The sequence below is a fragment of the Podarcis muralis genome, chromosome 2 (assembly GCF_964188315.1).
Source record: "Podarcis muralis chromosome 2, rPodMur119.hap1.1, whole genome shotgun sequence".
NCBI lineage: Eukaryota > Metazoa > Chordata > Lepidosauria > Squamata > Lacertidae > Podarcis > Podarcis muralis.
Window position 1 is genome coordinate 111,297,741 of NC_135656.1, and position 16,412 is coordinate 111,314,152.

Genomic DNA, 16,412 nt, shown 5'->3' on the forward strand with positions numbered 1-16,412 from the left:
AACTGTCAACGCCCACCTTTTAATACGAAGGGATGTGGCTTAGAACACTTAATCTGGGATGACTCGTGCTGGAGAGCCTGGCAGTTCCAGGAAACAGTCGGTGCCTTGAAACCAAAAGCAAAACATCCTCCCTTTCGCCCTTCTGCTTCAGAGCGGAGCAGACATGGCAAGCGTGCTCCTCACCCGGCAGTTCCTGGACGAAACCTCCTGCCCCATCTGCCTGGACTATTTCACAGACCCGGTGATTCTGGACTGCGGGCACAGTTTCTGCAAAGCCTGCCTCGCCATGTGCTGGAAAGAAACCCAAAGACCGGCATTTTGCCCCCATTGCAGGCAAGAGGCCCAGAGAACCAGCTTCAGGCCCAACCGGCAGCTGGCCAACGTCGTCGAAATAGCCAAGCAGTTCACCTCCCAGGCGGAGAGAACCAATTGCGAGAGACATGGGGAGCCCTTGGAGTTTTTCTGCAGGGTTTGTGAAGCCCACGTCTGCAACGTCTGCAAGAGGTCGCAAGAGCACAGCGAACACGCCATGTTTAATCTGGACCAGATTTCACAGAAGATGAAGGTAGGAAATCTCCTTCAGGCATCAGTTTTCAGAACTGTGTCTTAGGTTGCATGAGCACTCTACCTGGAAAGCCCATTTTCCCCTTCAAAGAATTCTGGGCGTTGTAGTTGGTTCCTGAGAGTTGTAACCCTGCGTGGTGTAAACTATAGCGGCCGGTATTTGAGGAGGGAGATGTGCTTCAGAGGTCTAGCTTTAATCTCCACCGTGCTATGATGTATAGATGGTACCTAACGCCAAGCAAATTAGCCAAAATACACCGTATTTTTCGCTCTATAAGACGCACCAGACCACAAGACGCACCTAGTTTTTGGAGGAGGAAAACAAGAAAAAAAATATTCTGAATCTCAGAAGCCAGAACAGCAAGAGGGATCGCTGCGCAGTGAAAGCAGCAATCCCTCTTGCTGTTCTGGCTTCTGGGATAGCTGCGCAGCCTGCATTTGCTCCATAAGACGCACACACCTTTCCCCTTACTTTTTAGGAGGGAAAAAGTGAGTCTTATAGAGCAAAAAATACGGTATATAAATCAACGTCAGATCTTTGTTGGAAGTGTAAAGAAGTAGAAGTATTGTATAAATAAACGTTTGCAGGGAGGTAAAAGGAAATTATATAAGAAATATGTAACTGGGCGGTATAAAGTAATGGATAGATAAAGTACAGTGAGATTAATTGGAAGTCAGTTTTAAATTTATTCTCTATAAGTTTTATAATTGTGTTCAATACCAGGAGTATATATGATGAGAATTATATTAATCTTCTTATATCTTATAGTGTGGTGGTTTGTTTGATCTTTCTGTTATTTGTTTGATTGACTGTATGCTTGTTTACCTGTATATACGTCTGTTTTTTCATAAATGTGTTTATTTTAAATTAATAAGGATACATTTTTTTAAAAAAAGAAGAAGTAGAAGGCTCCTTTTACCACATGTGGTGGACGTGCAAAGTAGCTAAGGACTTTTGGGAGATTGTTTTATAATGAGTTGGAAAAGATATTTAAGGTAGCTTTCCCAACAAGACCGGAAGTGTTGTTGTTTATTTGCTAAGGTTAACTGGAGCAGCATTTTCCATTTGCAGCTTCTGCTTAAAAGGGGGTAGCCTGAGTCACCTCCAAAGTGCATATCTGTCCTTTCGCATGAGAAAAGTTGAGCTCCGGCAGACTTCACCCCCGACAATAAGGCCGGGGCAAAAGGTTTAGCGCAGTGATGGCCAGACTTGGCCCTCCAGCTGTTTTGGGACTACAACTCCCAACATCCCTAGCTAACAGGACCAGTGGTCAGGGATGATGGGAATTGTAGTCCCAAAACAGCTGGAGGGCTGAGTTTGGCCATCACTGGTTAGCGGTTTCCAAAGATGGATTTGTTATCAGCAGGAAGTGGTATAGTTGATTTTGTGGCTTAATTCTATGTTTTTATATTGTGGCTTAATTCTATGTTTTTATATTGTAAAGTGCCCTGTGATCTTTAAAACTTCAGGCGGAGTGTAGCTTTTAAATTTAATAGCTGTAAGAATTAATTGCCAGCGGATTATGTAGATCTTTGGTGATGGAAAGAATCGGGAGGAAGGATTCCACTTATAAATGGAATTAATAAATAAGATATTGGCAAGGATTTCTGACTCTTAATTGTTTCACAGTGGCGCCACCTGCACGTTTGGAGCACTATGTGTTTAATACAGTGGTGCCTCGCAAGACGAAATTAATTCGTTCCGCGAGTTTTGTCGCCTTGCGATTTTTTTCGTCTTGCGAAGCACGGTGTCGGGAAAGTTTTGGGAAAGCTTCAAAAATCACCAAAGTCTTTAAAAACCTCAAAAAAGGCTACCACACTGCGTTCTATGAGTTGCTCCCCGAAGTCAAGTCGCAACTGTATTAACGGTGTTAAGAAAAAGGAAACAAACTTGCAAGGCGTTTCCGTCTTGCGAAGCAAGCCCATAGGGAAAATCGTCTTGCGAAGCAGCTCAAAAAACAAAAAACCCTTTCGTCTAGTGAGTTTTTTGTCTTGCGAGGCATTCGTCTTGCGAGGTACCACTGTACCATTTCAACAGTCATGGCGTCCCCCCAATAATTCTGGGAGATGTAAAAAGTGCTGAGACTCGCTCTTCTCCTCACAGCTACAGTTCTCAAAATTCCCAGGGAAGAGGGATTGGTTGTTAAACTAGGGTTCTCATATTTCAAATAAGTGAAAATCTGGACACAAAGGTATTGAGGTGTGGGTTTTTTTGGCAAAATCTCCAAAAATAATTTAAAGGAATTTTCCCCTCAGGCATTTTAGACGTCTGGAATTGTACCTCTGAGAAGCGAATGAGGGGGCCTCCAAACAGCTCTCAGCACCCTAAGCAAACTACAACTCCAATAATTTTGGGGGGAGGAGGCGGGAAGCCACGACTGTTTAAAGTGGTATGGCAGTACTTTAAATGGGGATAATGACAACAGCAAAAAGACCCTTTCTTTCTCTCTCTCCACACACCCATCAAACTTCTGAAATGAGGAAGCTTGTGGGGCAAAACTGGGTTCTTGAAAAGTGTGGTAAAAAAAAAAAAAGACTAATAGCATGTACACATACCCCACAAATGAATAAAAATGAATGCTCAATAAAGACTGGACATAAGGCACTTCCAAATGACTTGTTTATTGAGCATTAATTCTGATTTGTTTGCAGGGAGGTTAGACAGCGGAGGCTATTTGATTAGCGTTAATTCCGGTTTATTTCTGGGGAAATTTGATGACTTTTATCCCATGCTTTCCAGTGCATTTCCTTGCCACTCTCCTTATTGGAAAAATAAAAATAAATCCAATATTGTGTGGGGGCAATTGTGTCTGGGCATCAAACTGGCTGATTTCTCACAGGTCAAAAAGCCTCATTTTGTTTTCCACAGCAAGGAATCCAGGCTGAGGTGCAGCTTCTGGTGCAAGAGAGACAAGTGGTTAGGGAATGGAAACTGGCTGAAGAAGAGAGGATCAAGGCATTTCCGGTAGGTCTTTGCTGTTATAGTTCCCACATTGTGGATGAGTCCTGGCTGGCCAAGAGTTCTGTCATCCTGGATATGTATGCCGGCAGATGTATCAGGCTGTGTTCACGTTTGTTTGTTTTTAATGATTTTTATTAAATTTCTAGGGACGCGGGTGGCACTGTGGGTTAAACCATAGAGCCTAGGACTTGCCGATCACAAGGTCGGCGGTTCGAATCCCCGCGACGGGGTGAGCTCCCGTTGCCCGGTCCCTGCTCCTGCCAACCTAGCAGTTTGAAAGCACATCAAAGTGCAAGTAGATAAATAGGTACCACTCCGGTGGGAAGGTAAACGGCGTTTCCGTGCGCTGCTCTGGTTCGCCAGAAGTGGCTTAGTCATGCTGGCCACATGACCTGGAAGCTGCACGCCGGCTCCCTCGGCCAATAAAGCGAGATGAGTGCCGCAACCCCAGAGTCAGCCACGACTGGACCTAATGGTCAGGGGTCCCTTTACTATTAAGTTTCTAGCAAATATAACACCTATTACAAGAGAAACTGAAGAGACAAAATTAATAATATAAACAAAAAAGATAATATGAAAAATAAAAACACATATTAAAAACACACCCATACCACACAAATTAATTGACCGTTTAAACTTCTAGCGTCATTAACATCATTTTGACTCCCTCTGAGCCCTCCCTTCTGAATTTCCTTGTATTTAAATGTAACAGTTTTCCAATATCATTATTAAAACACAATATTCCAATTAAATTCTAATTTGTTAACTTTTCTTAAAGTTCAGATCTCTGTTATTTTACAACTCTTACTCTCTAATTTCTTAGTTTCTAATTTTTCTTTCTTAGTTTCTAATTTTTAATATTACAATATTTGTTCAAATAGTCTCTAAATTTCTTCCACTCTTCTTGATGTTCCTCTCCTTTCTGGTCGCGGATTCTTCCAGTAAGGTCCATATATTCCATCATTTTCATCTGCCATTCTTCCACAGTTGGTAATTCTTGTGTTTTCCATTTCTGAGCTATAAGAATTCAAGCAGCGGTTGTGGCATACAAAAATAACTTTACATCTTTATTGGGCATTTCAGAACCTATTATCCCAAGGAGAAAGGCCTCTGGTTGTGTTCACGTTTCTGCCTTAGAGCTCAGTAAAGTTGCTGTGCATCCCCCGTCAGGGAAAAAACAACACATCTGTGCTGGGTGCCCATTTGCAACTGGCTCAGTGTGCTCCTGTGTTAATACAAAGAGCCCTGAACATCTTGCGTCCAGGATACCTTAAAGCAGGGCCGGCCTAGGACATTTTGCCAGCCCTGCCACCAAGACCACCCGAGCCCTTCTAATCAAAGACGGGGATAACATGAGGGAGCAATGTTATGGCAGGCAGCCTTTGCAGGGCTGGATTAAGACCTTTGGAGTCGCTTAAAAAAATTTGGTGCTCCCATATATATCTAATTCAAAATATAAACACGTAAACCTTGGTGAACCGAATGGCCATTTTTACCAGTTACCTGATTCTAATGTTGTTGCATTCCCAAGATTAACGTATATCATTAATCTCTAATATTGCTATTTATCTATTTATTTAGTGTGTTGTGTGTACAGTGGTACCTCGGAAGTTGAACAGAATCCGTTCTGGAAGTCCGTTCGACTTCCAAAACATTCGGGAACCAAGGCGTGGCTTCCGATTGGCTGCAGCGGAAGCTGCGTCAGACGTTCGGGTTCCAAAGAACATTCGCAAACCAGAACAGTCACTTCCGGTTTTGCGGCGTTCGGCAGCCAAAGCGTTCGACTCGCAATGCGTTCGGTAGCCGAGGTACGACTGTATGTAAAAAATTTTCATTTATTGTGAGAGCCTTTCCCTCCAGCTTGTACCATAAGCTCCATGGTAAATCTGGCAACGGAAAAAATTCTGCGGTGTCCCCCTTCCAAAGTCAGTACAGTGGTACCTCGAGTTAAATACGCTTCAGGTTACAGACGCTTCAGGTTACAGACTCTGCTAACCCAGAAATAGTACCTCGGGTTAAGAACTTTGCTTCAGGATGAGAACAGAAATCGTGCTCCGGCAGCAGTGGGAGGCCCCATTAGTTAAAGTGGTGCTTCAGGTTAAGAACAGTTTCAGGTTAAGAACGGACCTCCAGAACGAATTAAGTACTTAACCCGAGGTACCACTGTACCACAAACAAAAAAAAGGTTCATTCTTAAGAATCCTGTGGAAATTTACTGCACTGCGGTACGTTAAAGAAGCATTATGTGTAGAATTCTTTTGCAGTATCCGTCGCAGGCCTGTAGCTATGCTCCCTTGAACGGCACTCAGCTTCCACCTCTACTCCCTCCCCAATTTCTATTTCCCCTTCAGGCGGAGCTAGAGGAGGAGAAGAACAAGATCACGGGCGCTTTTGAGCAAATGCACAACTTCCTGCACGAGCTGCAGCGCTTTTGGCTGAATGAGCTGGAGGATCTGGAGAAAGAGATGAAGGAAAAAAAGGAAAGTAATATCGTCAAGCTCTCACAGGATATCGCCTTTCTCAGTAGCCACATCACAGACATGGAAAAGAAGCGCCAACTGCCACCTGTTGGGTTCCTGCAGGTGAGACAGTGAAACACAAAGGCAGCTCCCTGATCCCGGGAGTACGGGTCCCTGGTGAAATATACTCAAAGTCGAGAGTGGATTTCATGCTCTTTATTCAGCTCATAGTGGTGAGGAGGAATGAAAGTTTCCCCAAAGTATCTGCTTTATATACATTATTTACACAATGGGCTGCACGTGATTGGCTAATTCCGGGATTCTCCTGTAGGCCAATCAGGTTGTGAATTCACTTCCATCTGGAGCTGGATTGGGTGGCTAATGCAGACCAATCATACTGCTGCATTGTTCTAGGACCAATCAGACTGCTGCATTCTGAATCCTATTGTTCTAGGACCAATCAGACTGCTGCATTTTGGATCCTATTGTTCTAGGACCAATCAGACTGCTGCATTTGGATCCTATTCAACTCAGTACATAACACCTGGGGAGGACACTTGGGCTCTGTACAAACTTATTATCCATTTGTTGCACAAAGGAGTAGCTTTTTCTTAGCGTGGAACCATGCATGCTCATCTTCAACATGCTGGTTTCAGTCCTGGTTGCTTCTAGAACCTTCCATCCCCCAAAGTGGGTGTGGTTACTTGATACACATTTGAAGATGCTCTTCTGGATGAGATTTCTCCTGACTTTTCCTTCCTGCCTCATATCCCAGGTGAACAAAGAAGGAATTAGGGGTTGAAATCTTGGCGTACACCCAGCCACAGTGACATTGGGCAGGTCCCAGCCCCCATTGCTGGGGCTGCCTCCGTCCATTTTCAAATGGAGGGGGGCGGGTAATGCAGAATTGATCTGCGTTAAGCTTTTGTTTTGAGAACGAAACTGATGTGTGAAAAAGCGCTTTCCCCAGGGCACCAAATGTGTAATAGGTCCAGGTTATGTATGGACTACTTGATAGAAGAAAATACAGTCTCTGTGTCCATTGAATGTATAATGTTTCCATGCGATCTGGCTTCCGTCACGGTGTCCCGTTGCACCAGAAGTGGTTTAGTCATGCTGGCCACATGACCCAGAAAGCTGTCTGAGGACAAACGCCGGCTCCTTCAGCCTCAAAGCGAGATGAGCACCGCAACCCCATAGTCGCCTTTGACTGGACTTAACCGTCCTGGGGTCCTTTGTGGTTGTTTAGTTGTTTAGTCGTGTACGACTCTTCGTGACCCCATGGACCAAAGCACGCCAGGCACTCCTGTCTTCCATTGCCTCCTGCAGTTTGGTCAAACTCATGCAGGTAGCTTCAAGAACACCATCCAACCATCTCGTCCTCTGTCGTCCCCTTCTCCTTGTGCCCTCCATCTTTCCCAACATCAGGGTCTTTTCCAGGGAGTCTTCTCTTCTCATGAGGTGGCCAAAGTATTGGAGCCTCAGCTTCAGGATCTGTCCTTCCAGTGAGCACTCAGGGCTGATTTCCTTCAGAATGGAGAGGTTTGATCTTCTTGCAGTCCATGGGACTCTCAAGGGTCTCCTCCAGCACCATAATTCTAAAGCATCAAGGTAAAGGGTAAAGGTAAAGGTAAAGGGGTCCTTTACCTTTTTATAATATTGTGTGCATGGAGCCTTCCAAGAAAAGTAATATCCAATACAGTCATACCTCGAGTTGAATGAGCTTTGGGTCGAGCGCGTTCGAGTTGCACTCCGCGGCAACCCGGAAGTAACGGAGCGCGTTACTTCCGGGTTTCGCCACTCGTGCATGCGCAGACGCTCAAAATGACGCCATGCGCATGCACAGACGCCCCGTTGCATCTTACGTTCCGTTTGGGATGCGAATGGGGCTCCGGAACGGATCCCGTTCGCATCCTGAGGTACCACTGTAGAGCAAAATGCCCTGTTTGTGTTCTGCCTGTGCAGCTGAGACCCATTTCTCTCATTCTCTCTTTCAGGGCCTTGGGACTTGGGTGATCAGGTACGTGGCTCTTTCTCAATCTCCTTCCTATCCTTTTCCAGTGGCCGGTCGCCCACATTGGGTGCTGTTGTTGTTGCTGCTGCTGCTGTTTAAACCATCTCTTAGGCTGACCCACCTTCCTTACAGGTTTGTGCAGTGGAAAAGAAGGCGGACAGTGCTGGGAATCTCTACAGGCATAGAAGAGAGACTCATAAGTTACACTCAGAAAAATTCGTTTCTGAAGGATACCCTGGAGAAATGCAAAGGTATTCTTTGGGGTCGGGGGGTCAGTTCATGGAATGAGGAAGGACGCTCTTTGTCAGGCAGTTCCGCATCTCTGTTGGTTGCTGCGAAAGTCTGAATTTTGCTAAAGAGGAGCTGACTCTTACCTGGAATGATCCAGCGGGTCTCGAATCACATTTCCCTCATTCCATCCACTTCCTAGAATTCCTTTGATGCAACTGTCCTCCTTGCCTGTGCACACACTTAGCCATTTGTAGCACAAAAATGCAATTAATCTCAGTCTGGAATTTTTCCCTGCTCGTCCTCAACATGCTGTTTTCAACCTAGGTGGATTCTAGATCCTGCCATCCCTAATGGGGCGTGTGGTTACCCTATAGGTGTTTGAAAACCCTTCCCTTCAATAGGTTATCCATGCCTTTCCCTCCCTGAACATGCCCCAGGTGAGCGAAGAAGCAAGGAAGGGGTGTTTGTGATCTTGGTATATACGTGGCAAGGTCACGCAGAATCCATCTGCGATTATATTTTTCCTCCACATACCAGGGATACTCTGAAAAGGAGAGGGGATGAGAAAACCTGGGATTGAGGAAGGCGAAAGTGTGGGGAGGTGCTGATTTAGAGGGGACCCATCATATGGGTAGCAGAGAATTGACGGAACCTTACGGCCCACATTAAACAACAGTATGGAGGAGCCCTTAGCCGAGAAGAAGATGGAGAGAAAACTAGAAATAGTTTTCTTTGCTTGTCATTGACTCTGGCGCCAGCTAAAGTTTGCCTTTATGCCTGCCTACCCCCCATTCCCAATGGCAGCCATCCACTGCTGATCTATGAGCAGAACGTGTGCCAATTTTATTCACAGTTGTTGTTTTTCTTTTTAGGCGATGCATATCCTTGTTTTCCGTCCGTGAGTAATTGGCCACCTGACCCACCTTCCGTCCCCCCAATTATATCCACAATAGGCCTCATTAACCAAGAATTTAGTATGAGGGTGGGGCTTGGGGGGCAGGGACGGTTAACAAATGATATACTTGATGGACTTTTGACCACGTTTTTTAATTAGTCCCTCTTTCTTCTGTGTAACAGGGCTGCTGATGCAGGCACCGAACAAAGGTAAACTATCTGTAAGGAGTGGAAGAAAAGAAAATGTTCACCAGTGACAAACCCTCGTTCAAGTATTTCAACTGGTTGCCTTCATTTTTCTTTTATTTAGTTTGTTAAATTTATATACCCAATCTTCACCAGAAGATCTCAGGGCCTTAGGCGGGTGGCTTGTTGCAACACTCTTCTGGAAAAGTCAATTTATTTCCTTTCATATGAACAGAAATTGGGCACATCAATAAGAGGACAACTAAGATGGTCGATGGCAGGGATTCCACATGTGGTATAGTCAGTGCCTGCTTAATCCAGAATGGGGCAGCTAGACTGGTGACTAGGAGCAGCTGCCGAGACCATATAACACCAGTCCTGAAAGACCTACATTGGCTCCCAGTACATTTCTGAGCACAATTCAAAGTGTTGGCTTTTAAAGCCCTAAACGGCCTTGGCCCAGTATACCTGAAGGAGCATCTCCACCCCCATCGTCCAGCCCAGACACTGAGGTCCAGCTCTGAGGGGCTTCTGGCAGTTCCTTAACTGAGAGAAGTGAGGTTACAGGTGACCAGGCAGAGGGCCTTCTCGGTGGTGGCACCCGCCCTGTGGAACGCCCTCCCCTCAGATGTCAAGGAAATAAACAACTACCAGACTTTTAGAAGACATCTGAAGGCAGCCCTGTTTAGGGAAGTTTTTAATGTTTGATGTTTTGTTGTGCTTTTAGCATTCTGTTGGGAGCTGCCCAGAGTGGCTGGGGAAGCCCAGCTGGATGGGCAGGGTATTAATAATAATAATAATAATAATAATAATAATAATAATAATAATAATAAATAAATAAATAATTTAGGAATGTGGGACTTCCAAAATATCCATATGTGAGTGGGGGTCCACAGTGCCTCTCTGTCCTCAACCTGCCTGTAATTGAAGGAGTGGTCCTTTCCACTCTTTGCTGGGCCCCAGAAACAGGCCTGGAGTGTTTTCGAGTCCCTCTCCAGTAGTGAGACTGAGCCTTCACCTGGCATCATCAACCACCCAACCTCCTTTGTCATATCCTCCTCCTCTTCTTCTTCTTCTTCTTCACAGTGAGCATCACTCTGGATCCAGGAACCGTCCACCCCTTTCTTGTTGTAACCGAGGACCTGAAGAGTTTGAGAAGAAGAAGGGAAATGCAGGACGTTCAGGACAACCCTGGGAGATTCGACAGCATGCTCTACGCGCTGGCCCATGCAAAATTCACCTCAGGAAGATATTGGTGGGAGGTGGTGGTGGAAGAGGAGAAGGAGGAAAGGGAACGGGCCAACTGGGCTGTAGGGGTTGCAAAAGAGTCTGTCAGGCGCAAAGGCTTTGTCCGCATGAGTCCTTCTGAGGGGATCTGGGCCATTGGGAAGGGAAAGGATGAGTCAGCCTCATCTGACCCCTTCTGGGCTTCAACCCTCCCTGAGCGGACCCCTTTGAGCTTGAGCTATGAGCCCAGGAAGATCCGGGTGTCCCTAGACTATGATCAGGGCTGTGTGGAATTCTATAATGCCCATACCGACGACTTGATTTTCAAATTCCAACAAGCCTCATTCTCTGAGGAGAAGGTCCAGCCCTTTTTCCATGTTTGGTGGGGAGCTGGTCTGAAGTGTTGAGTCCTGAGGACGATCCTCACCGCTCCCAGCTCTGCCACCCCCACCCTGAGAGGAGGTGACAGCCTAGCATTTTCTCTGCAGTGTTATGAGTTTGTGGGTGCCAGACACTCTAAATTTCTGGATCCAGTAAATGTTAGAATTTAATCTGTGTGTGGTGTGTTAGAACTGGGTGCCAGACAGTAGGTTTAGCAAGCATTAAAATATAAGCCAGGCCAGCTCCCCCATGTCAGGAAGTACCTGGGAGACGAGCCATGATACCCACACCAGCTCTAGCCCCCCACCCTGAGAGGAGGTGACAGCCTAGCATTTTCTCTGCAGTGTTAAGAGTTTGTGGGTGCCAGACACCCTAAATTTCTGGATCCAGTAAATGTTAGAATTTAATCTGTGTGTGGTGTGTTAGAACTGGGTGCCAGACAGTAGGTTTAGCAAGCATTAAAATATAAGCCAGGCCAGCTCCCCCATGTCAGGAAGTACCTGGGAGACGAGCCATGATACCCACACCAGCTCTACCCCCCCACCCTGAGAGGAGGTGACAGCCTAGCATTTTCTCTGCAGTGTTAAGAGTTTGTGGGTGCCAGACACCCTACATTTCTGGATCCAGTAAATGTTAGAATTTAATCTGTGTGTGGTGTGTTAGAACTGGGTGCCAGACAGTAGGTTTAGCAAGCATTAAAATATAAGCCAGGCCATCTTCCCCGTGTCAGGAAGTGCCTGGGAGACGAGCCATGGCTCCCACAACATTATTTTTCCACTTTATTTTGTACAACTGAAAAACTTTAAAATGTTAATAATAATAAAAATGGGCCATTAAGAAAAGTCAAGGAGAATGGGATTCTGGACCAGATAGCTGTTGGGTGGGGCCCCTCCTGCAGTTCTGAGTTGGTTCAGAAAACAAAGCAGAGTTTGAAAGGAGAGTCTTTAGAATTGGTGACCTAGGGGGAAGAGGTTGCAGTCTGGTAAAGGCGGCAAGCTGGGGAGAGGGTCAGAGCACAACGGTTGATGTAATTTTCAATGGAAGAGTTTGTTTTTTGATAAATAAAAAAATGAAAAAAACCTACAAACTTTTGCAATCCTATTTCATGTTCTTCACACACACATTCCTATGAGGTCAATAAAGGTAAAGGGACCCCTGACCATTAGGTCCAGTTGTGGCCGACTCTGGGATTGCGGCTTCTGGCGAATCAGAGCAGCGCACGGAAACACCATTTACCTTCCCGCTGGAGCGGTACCTAGTTATCTACTTGCACTTTGAAGTGCTTTCAAACTGCTAGGTTGGCAGGAGCAGGGACTGAGCAACAGGCGCTCACCCCGTCGCGGGGATTCAAACCGCCAACCTTCTGATCAGCAAGTCCTAGGCTCTGTGGTTTAACCCACAGCGTTGCTTTCGCTGAAGCCCCTGGAGCACAGGGAACTCCTGCTGCGCTCCGGGGGCTTCAGGCAGCTATCCGCAAGCCTTCAGAGCGCAGCAGGCGTTCCCGCCGTGCTCCGAAGGCTTGCGGATGGCCGCCTGAAGCCTGGAGAGCGAGAGGGGTCAGTGCACACTGATCACTCTTGCTGTCCAGGCTTCGCTTCATTGGAGAGGCGCTGCACAGTTTTCCCTCTCTGCGCAGCGCCCCTTCAGCGAAGCGGGAGGAGAAATTGAAGGGGCTCCGTTTCTCCTGCCGTTTCGCTGAAGGGGCGCTGCGCAGAGAGGGGGAGAACCCCCCCCCCTGTTCTCCCCCTCCTATGGTCCGGTGCGTCCTATAGAGCAAAAAATATGGTATATCCTGCCTTTCCTGCAAAAGGAGCCCTGGCCAACTTAGGCAGAACTCAGCATTCTTTGGAGAGGCCTGGGACCCCATCCTGACCTCTTTCACTAGAACTTTCTTAGGTCCAAGCTTGAGAGTCTCCATGGCCCCACCAAGAATCCTGGGAACTATAGTTTTCCCCCTGGAAAAGGACGCCATTTATAGGATCCTCAACAAACTACAGTTCCCAGTATTCTTTTTGGGGGGAGAAAGATGTGCATTGAATATGCTATATTTGTATAGCACGGATCCACCCTAAAAGCTTTTATTCATGCTAATCAATAAAATTGGAAATAGAACTAGCGTGGCTTTCTGACCAGAGATGTTATATTGTAGGAACCATTAATGCCTCCATGTTCTGGTTGCCACAAGATCCCTTTGCAGCCATCGCTCATCCACAAGCCTAGGGGCCAAGGTCCTTTCACACACACCCCAATAAAATATTTGAGGTGGCTGCCCCCCCAGTTGATGGCCGTTGCTATTCAAATGATGTTCGTGCACCCCGTCATGTGATCAGTTATGCGAGGTGACACTTACCTGGGCTCCCCATATTTTATTCAACTTGGCACCCCTGTCGCCAAGGGCATAATGGGGGGCAACTCCCATCTCTTGTGGGGGCCCAATTAGTGCCAGCACCATCCGTAAGAGTTTGGGTGTAATCTTTGACACCTCCCTTTCCATGGAGGCGCAGATTGCAGCTATAACAAAGGCGGCATTTTTTCATCTCATAGAATCATAGAATCATAGAGTTGGAAGAGACCACAAGGGCCATCGAGTCCAACCCCCTGCCAAGCAGGAAACACCATCAGAGCACTCCTGACATATGGTTGTCAAGCCTCTGCTTAAAGACCTCCAAAGAAGGAGACTCCACCACACTCCTTGGCAGCAAATTCCACTGTCGAACAGCTCTTACTGTCAGGAAGTTCTTCCTAATGTTTAGGTGGAATCTTCTTTCTTGTAGTTTGGATCCATTGCTCCGTGTCCGCTTCTCTGGAGCAGCAGAAAACAACCTTTCTCCCTCCTCTATGTGACATCCTTTTATATATTTGAACATGGCTATCATATCACCCCTTAACCTCCTCTTCTCCAGGCTAAACATGCCCAGCTCCCTTAGCCGTTCCTCATAAGGCATCATTTCCAGGCCTTTGACCATTTTGGTTGCTCTCCTCTGGACACGTTCCAGTTTGTCAGTGTCCTTCTTGAACTGTGGTGCCCAGAACTGGACACAGTACTCCAGGTGAGGTCTGACCAGAGCAGAATACAGTGGCACTATTACTTCCCTTGATCTAGATGCTATACTCCTATTGATGAGGCCCAGAATTGCATTGGCTTTTTTAGCTGCCGCGTCACACTGTTGGCTCATGTCAAGTTTGTGGTCAACCAAGACTCCTAGATCCTTTTCACATGTACTGCTCTCAAGCCAGGTGTCACCCATCTTGTATTTGTGCCTCTCATTTTTTTTGCCCAAGTGCAATACTTTACATTTCTCCCTGTTAAAGTTCATCTTGTTTGTTTTGGCCCAGTTCTCTAATCTGTCAAGGTCGTTTTGAAGTGTGATCCTGTCCTCTGGGGTGTTAGCCACCCCTCCCAGTTTGGTGTCATCTGCAAATTTGATCAGGATGCCCTTGAGTCCATCATCCAAGTCGTTGATAAAGATGTTGAATAAGACCGGGCCCAAGACAGAACCCTGTGGCACCCCACTAGTCACTCTTCTCCAGGATGAAGAGGAACCATTGATGAGCACCCTTTGGGTTCGGTCAGTCAGCCAGTTACAAATCCACTGAGTGGTAGCATAGTCAAGACCGCATTTTACCAGCTTCTTTACAAGAATATCATGGGGCACCTTGTCAAATGCCTTGCTGAAATCAAGGTAGACTACATCCACTGCGTTCCCTTCATCTACCAGGGTTGTAATTCTGTCAAAAAACGAGATCAGGTTAGTCTGACATGACTTATTTTTCAGAAATCCATGCTGACTATTGGTGATCACAGCATTCCTTTCTAGGTGCTCACAGACTGTTTGCTTAATGATCTGCTCCAGAATCTTCCCTGGTATTGATGTCAGACTGACTGGGCGGTAATTATTTGGGTCCTCTCTTTTCCCCTTTTTGAAAATAGGGACAACATTTGCCCTCCTCCAGTCTGCCGGGACTTCGCCTGTTCTCCAGGAATTCTCAAAGATGACTGCCAGTGGTTCTGAAATCACATCTGCCAGTTCTTTTAATACTCTTGGATGCAGTTCATCTGGCCCTGGAGACTTGAATACATCTAGACTAGCCAAGTATTCTTGTACTATCTCCTTAGTTATTCTGGGCTGTGTTTCCTCTGCTGAATCATTTGCTCCAAATTCTTCAGGTCGGGCATTGTTTTCTTTATCGGAGAAGACTGAGGCAAAGAAGGCATTGAGGAGTTCAGCCCTTTCTGTGTCCCCTGTTTGCATTTCACCATCTTCTCCTCTGAGTGACCCCACGGTTTCTTTGTTCTTCCTTTTGCTACGAACATACCCATAAAAGCCTTTTTTGTTGCTTTTAACCTCTCTAGCAAGCCTGAGTTCATTTTGTGCTTTAGCTTTTCTGACTTTGTGTCTACACGTGCTGGCTATTTGTTTGAATTCCTCTTTGGTGGTTTCCCCCCTTTTCCATTTTTTGTACACATCCTTTTTTAATCTTAACTCAGTTAAAAGTTATTTAGATAGCCACCCTGGCTTCTTTAGGCACCTTCCATGTTTCCGTCTCATTGGTATTGCCTGAAGTTGTGCTTTTACTATCTCCCTCTTAACAAACTCCCAGCCATCTTGAACTCCCTTTCCTTTTAGTATTACTGTCCATGGGATCTCACCTAGCACTTCCCTAAGCTTTATGAAGTCGGCTTTCTTAAAGTCGAGAAATTGAGTCCTAGTATGCTTGGCTGCTCCTTTCCGCTGTATAGTAAACTTCAGAAGAGCATGATCACTCGCACCTAATGATCCTTCCACTTCTACCCCACTAACCAGGTCATCAACATTGGTTAGGACCAGATCTAAAATGGCTGTTCCTCTTGTTGCTTCTCCCACTTTCTGGACAATGAAGTTGTCTGCAAGGGCAGTGAGGAATCTGTTTGACCTTATGCTCTTGGCTGAGTTTGACATCCAACAAATATCCGGGTAATTGAAGTCCCCCATTACTACTATCTCCCTTCCTTTTGCATGCTTGGCCATCTGTTCCAGGAAGGCATCATCTATGTCCTCCGTTTGGCTTGGGGATCTATAGTAAACTCCCACAATTAGGTCACTGTTATTCTTCTCTCCCTTAATTTTGACCCAAATGCTCTCACTTTGGCTTTGAGGTTCTAAATCTTGGATCTCTTCACAGGTATACACATCCCTGACATATAACGCCACTCCTCCTCCTTTCTTGTCTGGTCTGTTTCTTTGAAATAGATTGTATCCCTCCATTATTACATTCCAATCGTGGGATTTATCCCACCAGGTTTCAGTGATTCCTATTATGTCATATTTAGTTTGCTGTACCAGGAGCTCAAGCTCATCTTGTTTATTTCCCATGCTTTGCGCATTAGTGTACAGACATTGAAGTCCATTAATCATTCCCCCGTGTCTCTTATTTAAGGATTTTCTCTGCCAAGCTAAGCAGTTGGCTACTTATCTCTCTCACCCTGACCTAGCCACTGTGATCCACACGACGG

At 46.0% G+C, this 16,412-nt stretch overlaps 1 protein-coding gene across 1 annotated transcript in view; it reads left to right on the plus strand.

Moving 5' to 3' along the window:
• The window catches only part of LOC114590972 (E3 ubiquitin-protein ligase TRIM7-like), a 29,819-nt gene extending 17,839 nt beyond the window's left edge, over positions 1-11,980 (plus strand). Inside the window, exons 4-10 of the mRNA XM_077923548.1 lie at positions 113-565; positions 3,434-3,529; positions 5,878-6,108; positions 7,983-8,005; positions 8,132-8,250; positions 9,308-9,334; positions 10,397-11,980. Of these exons, the coding sequence (XP_077779674.1) occupies positions 113-565; positions 3,434-3,529; positions 5,878-6,108; positions 7,983-8,005; positions 8,132-8,250; positions 9,308-9,334; positions 10,397-10,944 (1,497 nt within the window). The 3' untranslated portion in view covers positions 10,945-11,980. The remainder of the gene's footprint in view (positions 1-112; positions 566-3,433; positions 3,530-5,877; positions 6,109-7,982; positions 8,006-8,131; positions 8,251-9,307; positions 9,335-10,396) is intronic.
• Positions 11,981-16,412: the final 4,432 nt, after the last annotated feature.